The sequence below is a fragment of the Equus quagga genome, chromosome 17 (genome assembly GCF_021613505.1).
Source record: "Equus quagga isolate Etosha38 chromosome 17, UCLA_HA_Equagga_1.0, whole genome shotgun sequence".
In the NCBI taxonomy this organism is placed as follows: domain Eukaryota; kingdom Metazoa; phylum Chordata; class Mammalia; order Perissodactyla; family Equidae; genus Equus; species Equus quagga.
Genome location: NC_060283.1, coordinates 47,515,323 through 47,529,276, shown reverse-complemented (window position 1 = coordinate 47,529,276; position 13,954 = coordinate 47,515,323). Strand labels below are relative to the sequence as shown.

The 13,954-nt window shown below is 38.9% G+C and overlaps 1 protein-coding gene across 1 annotated transcript in view; it reads right to left on the bottom strand.

Moving 5' to 3' along the window:
- FARSB (phenylalanyl-tRNA synthetase subunit beta) overlaps nucleotides 1-13,954 on the bottom strand; it is a 75,562-nt gene that overhangs the window by 16,277 nt on the left and 45,331 nt on the right. Inside the window, exon 16 of the mRNA XM_046644412.1 lies at nucleotides 12,662-12,817. Coding sequence (XP_046500368.1) covers nucleotides 12,662-12,817 — 156 coding nt within the window. The remainder of the gene's footprint in view (nucleotides 1-12,661; nucleotides 12,818-13,954) is intronic.

The window sequence follows — 13,954 nt, the reverse complement described above, 5'->3', positions numbered from 1 at the left end:
ATACTGCAAAGGAATTCAGGCAGGAAGAAATGAAACTATAACTTATAAGTTAGGACTGGTTTCATCTTTGAGAAAGAAAACTCCAAAAATTAATGGCTTAAACAAGACAGTTTCTCTCTCCCTCACGTCAGAGTAAGTGCTCCAGGGAAAGGCGGCCTTTACTCTGAGCGGCCACGTGCACAGCACTGCTCCATTTACCAGCACTGCCTAGGGATTTATTCAATGTCCATCCGTCCATCCATCCTTTTAATCCTCTGGATTAAAGTTGGATTGGCAAATGAGAGGGCTGGTGTCTGGTTTAGCAGAGCACATCATTCTCCAGGAACTGACAGGACAGCGGTTCTTCACCAATGTGCCAAAACCAGGGAGCTGCCCAAGTTGGACCAAAGTGTAAAACTGCTACCACCTAAGGAAAGCAAAACTGTCTCACATATGTAAGATCAAAACTGAGCAGTACAAATCATACCAAAATCCTCTGAACTTTCAGGATCTGAGACCTTGAAACCAGCTAAACATGAACTTTTGCCTCTCTTTGCATTTGGGCCATAGCCTTTTCTATAGAATAGTGGCAGCCAAGGTCTAGTTTGGAAGCAGAAAAAAAAGAGTAGGTAGTAAATGAAGATAGCTTTCTCTCTCTTCTTTTGTCCAGCACATAGAGTTGAACTTAACTCCAAAGGACGCATAAAGTTACAGCATGCGTTCTCAACAGTAAACTGGCTCTCGGGGGCGAGGAGGCACATATGAAAAATCTTACAGGTTACAATGGTTTGTAGCCCCGCAGAGCTGAACTCTACTTGACAAGATCTTACTGCTTAGGACTCAGTTCCTCTCACTGGGCTGTCTGGGGCATCACGGGAGCAGCACGGAAACGGAAAACAGCAAATGTATGCAATATACAAGATCAGTGCTACACCACCAGGGCAATCGATGGCTGCGATCCTGTGACTGGGAGACTTTCTAGCAATGGCGAAGTCATGTTGAGAGGTGACCTGCACGTGCCCCAGGGCTGCCTTGTGGGTGTTGTTTATGTTTGATCCTGAGAGCTTCTGTGTGTGGCTCAGGCTTTGAGAATTAAATAAAAACACTCCCTAATTCAAACACTTATTCAACACATCGTTAATTACATCAAGCGCTGAAAAGAAAACACCGACAATATGGGACTACCAGGCAGTTAAAAGTTATTTTCTGTTATCGAGGAAAAGCTAAATTCAATAAAAATGATTAAGAAATTAATTTTTCAATTATTTTACTTTTGCAGGAAAAAAGTTTTGAATAATTTTTAAAATTTTTGGTTACAGTCGTATTTAATTGCTAACTTGCACATAGAATTTGATACACAATTTATATAAGTAAATAAATAACATTAAAAGTTATTCAGCAGATATAAAGTTAAATGTTAATAGTTTTTATTTAACTTTTAACTTAAAATTTTTTAGTTATTCTCAACCCTGAATTGAGTTTTAAAAAGGCTTATAGCCATTCTTTTTATGTATAAAGCACAGCTATACATACAGTACATAATAAATATGTAGTGTATCTGAGGTGGTAAAACTTCATGAAGGGACAATTAGGAGAAAAAAGTCTACAAAAGTTGCTTAGAGGGGAGATAAAAAGAAGGTTGAGAAACACTGTATTACAACAATAGCTATCACCTGGGAAACTGCACTGACCGAGTCATTTGAGTAGGAATGGAGGCATGGAGCACTCTGCTCAGTACCAAAATGTCAAGTAAGTACCAGAACATACCAAAAAAAGACAGTGATGTGAACATGAGTGGAGAGAACGCTGTCTTGTACATATAGAGAGAGGCAACGAAATAAACACGCTCAAGAACAATACAGGCTGCGTGAACGTGCTGGAACTTTCCTAAACACTGCGGCCCCTGTCACAGCGCTGCTTTGACAGCATGGTGGTGACTGCTGATGTATTTAAAACAGTTTTCAGTCTTTTAATCCCTTCAAAGAAAGCAACAAAAATTGTAGTATTTGAAAGCTTGCCTCTAACACAAAAAAGTAGACAAGCAGAGGAATAAAGACTGTTTTTTCTAGGGTAATAAGGTTAGGAAGGTTAAAAGCTTCCAAATATTTTTTCTTTTAAACTTGATGCCTTTAACAGAATAATGCCTTTGTTGAAGATAACTAAATGTAGACACACCATCCAGCCCACCTTTATTCTAATCCAGAATGTTTTGTGTAAATCAAAGCATAAAGGGAACACCCTTACTTCAACAAGATGTTCAACATATATTCTTCTCATATATTTCCAAGCTCATATTACACTAAAAAGCAGTTTGAAGACCAGGGAAACATCATAATTTCACCCGTATTTTTTAGCATCTGAAATCTTTCACAGGTGTCCTGTAAGAGGAAAAAGGTCATGACCTACAGGTCAAGTCAAGGATCATTAGGTGTTACTGTAACAGAAGGTAGCTAAACTACCACTATGGGTACATATGGTACAGGATTAAATGTGCATATTATTTACAAGATTATTTTTCATTTCACAAAATGAATTCTGAGCAGCATGACAACTGGAATTGTCAAAACTAAAAGTTCTAAAACTTGTGTCTCTCTCTCAGGGATCTTGTCTCAAGTTAAACTGAAGTTTTCTGTAGAACTGTAAATGAAACTGAAATGAGTAAATTAAAGGGGAAAAAATCTACGCTCAAGTCAAGGCAGCCAATCACACACAAAGCCACTACCTTCTACAAGAAATTATTTTTGCCCAGGAACCACATAACTGTTCTAAACACAAAAATGTTGAGAATTTTCTGTGCCCAGAAGTGGTTTTTGAAAAAGATAAATGCATTTTAACATACATAATTTAGTTTGCAACAAACCACAAAAACAAAGGGGAAGAAGCCTGAAGAAAAGCATATACATATGCTGTAATAATCTGATCAAATCCTACTAAAATATTCTGAGTCGAACCCTTTGGAAACTCTCAGAATGCTCCACAGTCTGCTAAAAAGTTAAAGGTTCTTTTTTCCTTTTTTCCTACTCAACAGCTGATTTTCTTCTATCAGCAACTCAACAGTCTATCTCACCTTATGGTCTTCATTGCAAGGGTGCCCGGCAAATGAACACTATGGAAGATTAAGTGACATGGCTTCTCACTCTGGCTGCAGCCAGGGGCCCAAGCAGTGCTTCTGCAGACTCCACATGCTGCAGAGGGCTGCTGCCGCACAAGAAGCAATGTGACACGCCTATGTCAACAGAACTCCTTGGATCAGTGTGATGATCAATCAAGTGAGTTTCCAGATTTCTCTTACAATGGACAGGCCCAAGTTTCTCAAAGGGGAATCAAGCTCCGTTCCACTCATCTAACTCGACACAAAGCAGCGCAAAAGGAAGGCGGTGGTGTCCATTAGAAAGGACAGAGAAGTCAGGCATAACTGCCAATGACCTGACATTAGCAGGAATCTCTGATGAGCAGACTGAGCTCAATTATAACTGCGAAGCCACCAGGGACTTTTAATTATTGAAAGGTAAACCATATGCCAGAGTAACAGAAGACAAGTGAGTAAGCAAGAATGGCAGGAAACGGTAGTTTCTTAATCTGTTTTCACTCTACTTTTTGAAACTCTGAAGACTTTTTTTAGCAGAAAAAGCTATATGCAAAATAACAATAAATCTGAGGAAATGATGTAGCTAAACACACCCCAGCAACCAAATTCCTGTGTTTACAGATTTACTTAGGAATATGGATATATATATTATATATGTGAAATTCAAATATATACAGGAAATTTCAGATGAAGAACTAAGACCAGCTTTGATATTGACTTATTTTGACAAGCCACTTTAAGTTTTGATTTCTTTAACCATAAAAAAAAGGATAATCGTATTTGTCATTAGATAATCAAAACAGACTTAGAAATCCCTATGAGAAATGAGGAACTATTATTTATAATGACACTAATTCTTTTTGGCTTAATGGCTCTTATAGAAAGCATCCTGAGGAAAAAGATGTGGCCAATGCTGGTGATGGGGCAGTGAAAGTAAATACTCTTTTTCAAAGAAAGCCAGTTAGGTATATAGCAATATGTACTGATCCAAACCACCCATATGTATAAAGAAGTTGTACAAAAGCTTCTCAAATTCATAAATCTAGCACATTTTATAGATGTAAAAACTTTAAAACATTACAATATTCTATTATGAGAGCCAAAGTAAATTCAAAAGAAAACACAAGACTGACTATGTCCTCACACTAAATCAAAAACCATAGTAACGGAGCAAAATGGCGGGGTGAGCTGACCCGGGACTCTCTCCCCTCCAAAGTACAACAAAGGATGAAAAAAAAAAAAAAAAAACCACCTGAATTTCAGCTAATGAACCTAATGCCAGGACTCAGAGACCTACAGTATCAAAAGACAGAAGACGAAGCCCCTACTGCCCGCCTTGCAGCAGCTGGAACCGGGTAAGAGAGAACATCGCTCCATCCCCTAGAAACCGGGATCGCTGCGCCATCTGGGAAGAAGTAGGGGAGGGGCCGCGCGAACAAGGCATCGTCTAGGACTCCTGCCGCTGGTACAGTGGAAACCCGCTGATGGGGGAAAGCTTCTGTGCACGGGGACCCCATAAACGCAGGGCAGGAGATCAGAGAACAGAACTGATCGAATCAAGATCGGTGCTCCAGAGAAACCACCCCCACCCCCACCCCGGCAAAGTGCACTGGGCGCAGCCATCTTGCCCAAAGGCGGAGAGCTCAGAACACGCGGCTCTCGACCCCCATCTAGTGGCGACAGCCCGTAACTGCAACCGAATTCTACCACCGTGAGAAAAAACCACTCCTCTACCATTCAGCAATTTATAAAAGCCCCAGACCAGAAGGAAAACAATAAAAACACAGAATTAAGTCCTGAGGACTTGGAATTAGGTAAACTAAATGAAAATGAGTTCAGAGCAGCTATAATCAAAAAACTCAATGAGGTAGAGAGAAAGATAGATAAACAAGCCGAGTTCTGGAGTTACTTCACAAAAGAGATTGAAATTATAAAGAAGAATCAAACAGAATTACTAGAGATGAAAAACACAATGGACCAGATAAAACAGAATACAGATTCCCTGAATGCCCAGGTAGACTCCATAGAAGAGCGAATTAGCATAATCAAAGATAGACAGGCTGAATGGCTCCAGACAGAGGAAGAAAGAGAACTAAGGATTAAAAGGAATGAGGAAAGTATCAGAGAGATAGCAGATTCAATGAGGAGAAAGAATTTAAGGATCATAGGAATTCCCGAGAACATAGAAAAGGAAAATGGAGCAGAAAGTGTGCTTAATGAAATTATGGAAGAGAACTTCCCAAATCTAGGGATTGAGGGAGAAATGTGTGTAGAGGAAGCTTTCAGATCTCCTAGATTTGTCAATGTAAAAAGACCTACTGCAAGGCATATAGTAGTAAAATTGGCAAAAAGGAATGACAAAGAAAGAATACTCAGGGCTACGCGAAATAAGAGAATTACCTACAAGGGAGCCCCTATCAGACTTTCAGGGGATTTCTCTGCAGAAACCTTACAAACTAGGAGAGAATGGAATGACATATTCAAAGCTTTAAAAGACAAAAATCTTCAGCCAAGAATACTCTATCCAGCAAAAATATCCTTCAGATATGAGGGAGAAATTAAATCTTTTCCAGACAAACAAAAGCTAACGGACTTTGTAACCAAAAGTCCTCCACTACAAGAAATCCTCAAGAAGGCTCTCATACCTGAAAAAAGAAAAAAGGGAGAAAGGGGTCACAAACCACAAAGTAGGGAGACAGATAAATAGAAACAGAATGGGATAGCAAATATTCAACTATAGCATTAGGATAAAGGTAAGGAAACTACCAAAGCAAAGACGATCTTATCACTCTAACTACAAACTCATAACACAAGTTGGAACAAGTGAAAATAATAATTTAGGAGGGGAAGAGCAAACGGACTAAATTAGCCTAGGCCAAATAAGTAAGAGACCACCAGAGAACAGACTATATTATACACGAGATTCTAAATGCAAACTTCAGGGTAGACACTAAACTAAACAACAGAACAGAGACACAAAACATAAATAAGCAAAAATCTAAGAAACCCAGCATAAGAAATTGCAGTATCAAATGGGTAGGATAAAGCACACAGGAAGAGAAAAGCAGGAAAGCCAGATAATGAGCAACAGATTGACAGCTTTAAGTCCACATGCATCAATAATCACTCTCAATGTAAACAGACTGAACTCTCCAATAAAAAGACACAGAGTGGCAAAATGGATTAAAGAACAAGATCCAACAATTTGTTGCCTCCAGGAAACACACCTCAGCCCCAAGGACAAATACAGGCTCAGAGTGAAGGGGTGGAGGACCATACTTCAAGCTAATAGCAAGGAAAAAAAAGCAGGTGTTGCAATTTATATCAGACAAAGTGGATTTCAAAATAAGACAGGTAAAGAGAGACACACAGGGACAATATATAATGATCAAAGGGACACTTCATCAAGAAGAAATAACGCTTATAAATATCTATGCACCCAACATAGGAGCACCAAGGTTCATAAAGCAACTATTAACAGACCTAAAGGAAGATGTTAAAAACAATACAATAATAGTAGGGGACCTCAACACCCCACTCACATCAATGGACAGCTCATCCAGACAGAAAATCAACAAAGAAATAGTGGAGCTAAACGAAAAACTAAAACAATTGGACTTAACAGACATATATAGATCACTTCACCCTAAAAAAGCAGAATACACATTCTTCTCAAGTGCACATGGAACATTCTCAAGGATAGACCATATGTTGGGAAACAAGGCAAGCCTCTACAAATTTAAAAAAATTGAAATAATAACAAGCATCTTCTCTGATCATAATGCTATAAGGCTAGAAATTAATTACAAGAAAAAAGTTGAGAAAGGCACAAAGATGTGGAGACTAAACAACACACTACTGAACAAGCAATGGATCATTAAAGAAATTAAAGAAGAAATCAAAAAATACCTGGAAACTAATGAAAATGATAACATGCCATACCAACTCATATGGGATACAGCAAAAGCTGTATTAAGAGGAAAATTCATCGCAATACAGGCACATCTTAACAAACAAGAAAAATCCCAAATAAGCAATCTTAAACTACACCTAACTGAACTAGAGAAAGAAGAACAAACAAAGCCCAAAGTCAGCAGAAGGAGAGAAATAATAAAAATCAGAGCAGAAATAAATACTATTGAAACGAAAAAGGCAGTAGAAAGGATCAATGAAACAAAGAGCTGGTTCTTTGAGAAGATAAATAAAATTGACAAACCCCTAGCCAGACTTACAAAGAAAAAAAGAGAGAAAGCTCAAATAAACAAAATCAGAAATGAACGAGGAGAAATAACAGACTCTGCAGAAATACAATGGATTATAAGAGAATACTACGGAAAACTCTATGCTAACAGAATGGATAACCTAGAGGAAATGGATAAATTCTTGGACTCTTACAATCTCCCAAAGCTCACTCAAGAAGCAGCAGACAATCTGAACAGACAAATCACAAGGAAAGAAATTGAAACAGCAATCAAAAACATCCCAAAGAATAAAACCCCAGGACCAGATGGCTTCCCTGGGGAATTCTACCAAACTTTCAGAGAGGGTTTAACACCTATCCTTTTCAAGCTATTCCAAAAAATTAGGGAGGATGGAACACTTCCTAACACATTCTATGAGGCCAACATCACGCTGATACCAAAGCCAGACAAGGATGCCACGAAAATAGAGAACTACAGGCCAATATCACTGACGAACATAGATGCAAAAATTCTAAACAAAATTTTGGCCACCAGAATTCAGCAGTTCATCAAAAGGATCATACATCATGATCAAGTGGGATTCATACCAGGGACACAGGGATGGTTCAACATCCGCAAATCAATCAACGTGATACACCACATCAACAAACTGAGGAATAAAAACCACATGATCATCTCAATAGATGCAGAGAAGGCATTTGACAAGATCCAACAGCCATTTATGATAAAAACTGAACAAAATGGGCATAGAAGGGAACTACCTCAACATAATAAAGGCCATATATGACAAGCCCACAGCCAACATCATACTTAATGGGCAAAAACTGAGTGCCATCCCCCTGAAAACAGGAATGAGACAAGGATGCCCTCTATCACCATTCTTACTTAACATAGTACTGGAGGTCCTGGCCAGAGCAATCAGGCAAGATAAAGGAATAAAAGGAATCCGAATAGGGAGGGAAGAAGTGAAACTCTCAGTGTTTGCAGACGACATGATCTTATATATAGAAAACCCCAAAGAATCCATTGGAAAACTCTTAGAAGTAATCAACAACTACAGCAAAGTTGCAGGGTATAAAATCAATGTGCATAAATCAGTAGCATTTCTATATTCTAACAACGAACTAACAGAAAAAGAACTCAAGAACACAATACCATTCACAATTGCAACAAAAAGAATAAAATACCTCGGGGTAAATTTAACTAAGGAAGTGAAGGACCTATATAATGAAAATTACAAGGCCTTTCTGAGAGAAGTGGATGACGGACGACATAAGGAGATGGAAAGACATTCCATGTACATGGATTGGAAGAATAAACATAGTTAAAATGTCCCTTCTAACTAAAGCAATTTACAGATTCAATGCTATTTCAATCAGAATCCCAATGACATTCTTTACAAATTAGAACAAAGAATCCTAAAATTCATATGGGGCAACAAAAAACCCCAAATTGCTCAAGCAATCCTGAGAAAAAAGAACAAAATGGGAGGCATTACAATCCCTGACTTCAAAACTTACTACAAAGCTACAGTAATCAAAACAGCATGGTACTGGTACAAAAACAGGTGCACAGATCAATGGAACAGAATTGAAAGCCCAGAAATAAAACCACACATCTATGGACAACTTATCTTCAACAAAGGAGCAGAGTGCATACAATGGAGAAAAGAAAGTCTTTTCAACAAATGGTGCTGGGAAAACTGGAAAGCCATATGTAAAAGAATGAAAATTGACCATTCTTTTTCACCATTCACCAAAATAAATTCAAAATGGATCAAAGACCTAAAGGTGAGACCTGAAACCATAAGGCTTCTAGAAGAAAACGTAGGCAGTACACTCTTTGACATCAGTATTAAAAGGACCTTTTCGGACACCACATCTTCTCGGAGAAGGGAGACAATAGAAAGAATAAACAAATGGGACTTCATCAGACTAAAGAGCTTCTTCAAGGCAAATGAAAACAGGATTGAAACAAAAAAACAACCCACTAACTGGGAAAAAATATTTGCAAGTCATATATCTGACAAAGGCTTAATATCCATAATATATAAAGAACTCTCACAACTCAACAACAAAAAATCAACCCGATCAAAAAATGGGCTGGAGACATGAACAGACATTTCTCCAAAGAAGATATACGGATGGCCAATAGGCACTTGAAAAGATGCTCATCATCGCTGATCATCAGGGAAATGCAAATCAAAACTACACTAAGATATCACCTCATACCCATTAAAATGACAAAAATATCTAAATCTAATAGTAACAAATGTTGGAGAGGTTGTGGAGAGAATGGAACCCTCATACACTGCTGGTGGGAATGCAAACTAGTGCAGCCACTATGGAAAACAGTATGGAGATTCCTCAAAAAATTAAAAATAGAACTACCATATGATCCAGCCATTCCACTACTGGGTATCTATCCAAAGAGCTTGAAGTCAGCAATTCCAAAAGTCCTATGCACCCCAATGTTCACTGCAGCATTATTTACAATAGCCAAGACATGGAAGCAACCTAAGTGCCCATCAACACACGAATGGATAAAGAAGATGTGGTACATATATACAATGGAATACTACTCAGCTGCAAAACAGAACAAAATCATCCCATTTGCAACAACATGGATGACCTTGAGGGAATTATGTTAAGTGAAATAAGCCAGTTAGAGAAGGATAATCTCTGTATGACTCCACTTATACGAGGAATTTAAAAATGTGGACAAAGAGAACAGATTAGTGGCTACCAGGGTAAAGGTGGGGTTGGGGGTGGGCACAAAGGGTGAAGTGGTGCACCTACAACACGAATGACAAACATTAATGTGCAATTGAAATCACACAAGATTGTAACCTATCATTAACTCAATAGGAAAAAAAAAAAACCACAGTAATAACCTGGCCCAAAAAACGGAACATAAAGATCTACAACCACATCAAAAATGGGTACAGTTCATGAATGTATTTTCTAATTTAAAAAAAAAATACAATCCAAACCAAAACAACAGACATCTACATATTAGGGAAATTAGGTACTAAGTATTATATTGTTTTGTGCTAAAACATACAGGATTCAAATTATAATATGTTTAGAATGATAAAAACCTGACTTTTAAAAAGGAGATCAAAACCTATCTGCTGTCTCATAAAAGGTTCCAAGTGGCACGTATCATGAACTTTTCCAAATGCTGAATGCTGAGCTTCCACCTTCACAGGGTTTTTTCCGTCTTCTCCTTGATATAGCCATGGCTAACATTAAATTTAAAGTCCTTATTCTCACTGCTCTAGAATACACTATCATAACTTTCAACCATTCTCTGCACCTCTATTCTCCATGCCACCCAACCTATATGCTGTTCCAGATTAAATCCCCTGAAGTACAGGTCTAATCAGATCACTTACCTGCTTAAAAAAAAATGGAAGAATCAGGTATTTTTAATCCCTATATTTTATCCCTAATCAGCTAAAAGCCCTTATTCTAGCATTCAGGACTCTATAGTTCCACGCTTCTTCCTCACCCTATAGTCAAACCAAGCTGCACGAGGCGATGTTTCCCATCCTTTTTGGCTTTGCTCATGTGATGTGCCTTGCTTCCTGTCTCCACCTATTCCTTCCTTCAAAGGCCCAGAAACTCACTAACCCTTTTCCAAACGCCCTCAAGAAGTTGCACTGTCTCCCTTTCTGGAACTCTCAAGGCACTCGTCTTAGCAGCTTGGTGAGACTGGGTATGTCCTGGGCTTTCCCCCTGCAGGTTCCTGGACAGCTGGGCCTGTGTCCTACTTATCCTTGTCTTCTTGAAGCCTGCCTCATGACTAGGAACTCAAGATTCTTCTGAGAAATAAATGTCTAAGGGACTTATTCAGGCAGGAGAGTCATAATATGAAGACGTTAGTTTATGGTTTATAGAAACATCATTAATATAAAAGTTCCATACAAAAAAGTATTATATCCTTAACAAATTATGCTCCAATTTACCATTTCAGCTCTTTGCAACCTTTCAAGTAAGAAAAACAATTAGACCTAATATACGTGGCATGATCTGTTTCAGGGAACTGAGTTTTATCCAGTTCATCTGTTTGAGAAGTCAGATTGCTGCGAAAAGACTTTGCATAAAAGGTGAAGAGACGTGTCACATCAGCTTCAGGCTGCCATTAACTTGGGCGACCAGGCCTGAAAGCAGAGCTGCAGAGGAGGGAGCTGGTGACGAGTAAGTCAAGGCACTGTGAAGGCAGGCAACTTGGCGTGTGGAAGAGCCCTGGGAGGCAGGAGCCCTGGCTTCTACAGGGGTGACCCAGCCCAACTCACGTAACTGGCCCAGCCTCGGTTCCTTCACTTGTCAAACCAGGAAATTCCAAAGTCCCGTTCTAATACTGTACAAGTCCCTAAGCATAACAATGTCTTCACTGGAGTATTTCTAACGAGAGACGTGGCAGAAAACAATCCCTGCATGCAAGATTTCATCTCTCAGTGTAATTTAAAAAAAGAAGCCCCGTAAATCTTCAACCTAAAAAGGCCCATATATTTCAGGCTTACTGCATTTTCAAAGAAGTCTCCAAATAAAAACAAAAACAAACAACCACCAAAACAATCTCTGAGGACCAAGAAAAATAAATCTAAGGGAAAAACAAAAATATGTTCCCACCAAACCTCACAGCACTACAAATAACTGCTAAATAACACTTCAAAGAAATGTTCTGTTAGAAATTTAAGATGCCAAATATAGTTATAAACAATTGTCAGGTAAATGTAGCGGCAAGTGGTAAAATACTTCTCTCAAGATGTTTCTGGATCTCTTGCCTAACGAAAACTCCGATCAAGCTACAGGGATACGAGAAGAAAGCTCCAGGATTCCTCAGACAATGAGAAACTAGCCCAGCAGCAGTATGTATCCGCCGTCCGGCCAGCCTACCTCAAACTCGCCAACAGAGAGGTACTGCACTTGGGCCTTTAGACAGGAGGGTCCTCGCCCTTCCTCAGTCAACTCTGTGACTCAACTGACATATGTGAAGTCTTTCGGAATAACTTTTGAGGTTCTTTTTTTTCGTTTGCCTTAAAGGCTTCAGACAGGCAGCTTCTGAGTGCAAATCACCAGTTCAGGTTCTCTCCGCTTCCAGCCTTGGACTTCTGGGTTCCCCACGGCGCTGGTGGCTTGACAGTGCCAATAACTAGGGGTTACCAACGCTCAGCTGGAACAAAAGTATACCATGCAGCACTCTGAGAGCTCTGAGAAGCATTTTCTTAAAATGCTGGAGGGAAAAGAAGTGTTTTCTAAAAAACACTAACAATTAATTGAAATGAAGCTCTATCTCCTGCCTCCCCCCAAAAATATCATCAAAAATAGGGCTTGGCCTCTTCACTACATTGTCAGCATCTCTGGATTTGGCTGATCCGTCTCACCTTCTGATGCCTTGATCACATATCCTCCCTTCTTCTCACCAGGAGGCACGTCAAGCAGCTGCATAATTCTGTCCAGTAGCCCATGGATTATCTCAAACCCAGGATTCTTGTTGTAATAAACAGCACAGAGATGCCTGTAATTTCTTGCACCTACATCTGAAAAGATAAAAAAACTGGTCACAAGGCCACACTGACCATTACTTAAGAAACTGATTTACCCCAACACAAACTTGGGCAAAGTCAACAAAAAAGAAAACTGATGAGTAAACATATAGAAAAGCACTCAACCTCAGAAATGCAAGATAAGGTAAGATGTTTCTCAACCATCAAATTCCCCGAGGGGTTCTTCTCTGGAGGAGGTATGGAAAACCCTCAACGCTGGCCCAGGGACAATCAAACTTGCTTGAGGCATGAATTGCTAAAACTCTGTGTGAACAATTCAGCAACATATATCAGAACCTTAAAACTTCATATTCTTTTATTCATAACACCATCCCAAGGAAATAATCCTAAATGCAAAATAGGCTTCATGTAAAAAGACATTATTCCTACATAAAGCATTATTTCCAACAGTGAAAACCAGAAACAACCTAAACTACAAGATGGCTACATACAGTACCATCACTCATCAGAATACTATGTGGCTAAAAAGCATCTTTATGAAGATTTATCATAATAGAGCTATTGTTTAAAGAATATACATAGCTTGGAAGACTGTGAAGCAAAGAAGGGAATGACCATCACAAAAGTTAGGACAGTGATTACTCTAGGTAACGGGAAGGTGAAATGATGGGCAAGGTCTTGTACAAGAAGCTTCCGACACTGGCAATATTCCATTTCTTATTTTGGGTGGTTACTCAGTGTTTGCTTTATAATCTTCTTAAACTGTATATGTTATATACACTCTTCACAATTAAAACATGAAAAAAATGGAATATATGAGGATCACAACTATGTAAATATAACCATAAGCCAAAAAACTCCAGGCACAGGAAAACGACTGAAAAGAAATATACCTAAATGTTCACAGAGCTTATGTTTGGGCAGGGATCATCTTTTTCCAAGTTTTATCTTATTTTGCAATTTTTCCTTGATTAGTGTACATTATCCTACTTTGAAAATCATGACAAACTTACAAAATGCAGTTTATAAAATTTTCGTTTTTTTTTTTCGGTGAGGAAGATTAGCCCTGAGCTAACATCTGTGCCAATCTCCCTCGACTTTATATGTGGGTCACCACCACACCATGGCCAATGAATGGTGAAGGTCCATGCCCGGGATCCGAACCCATGA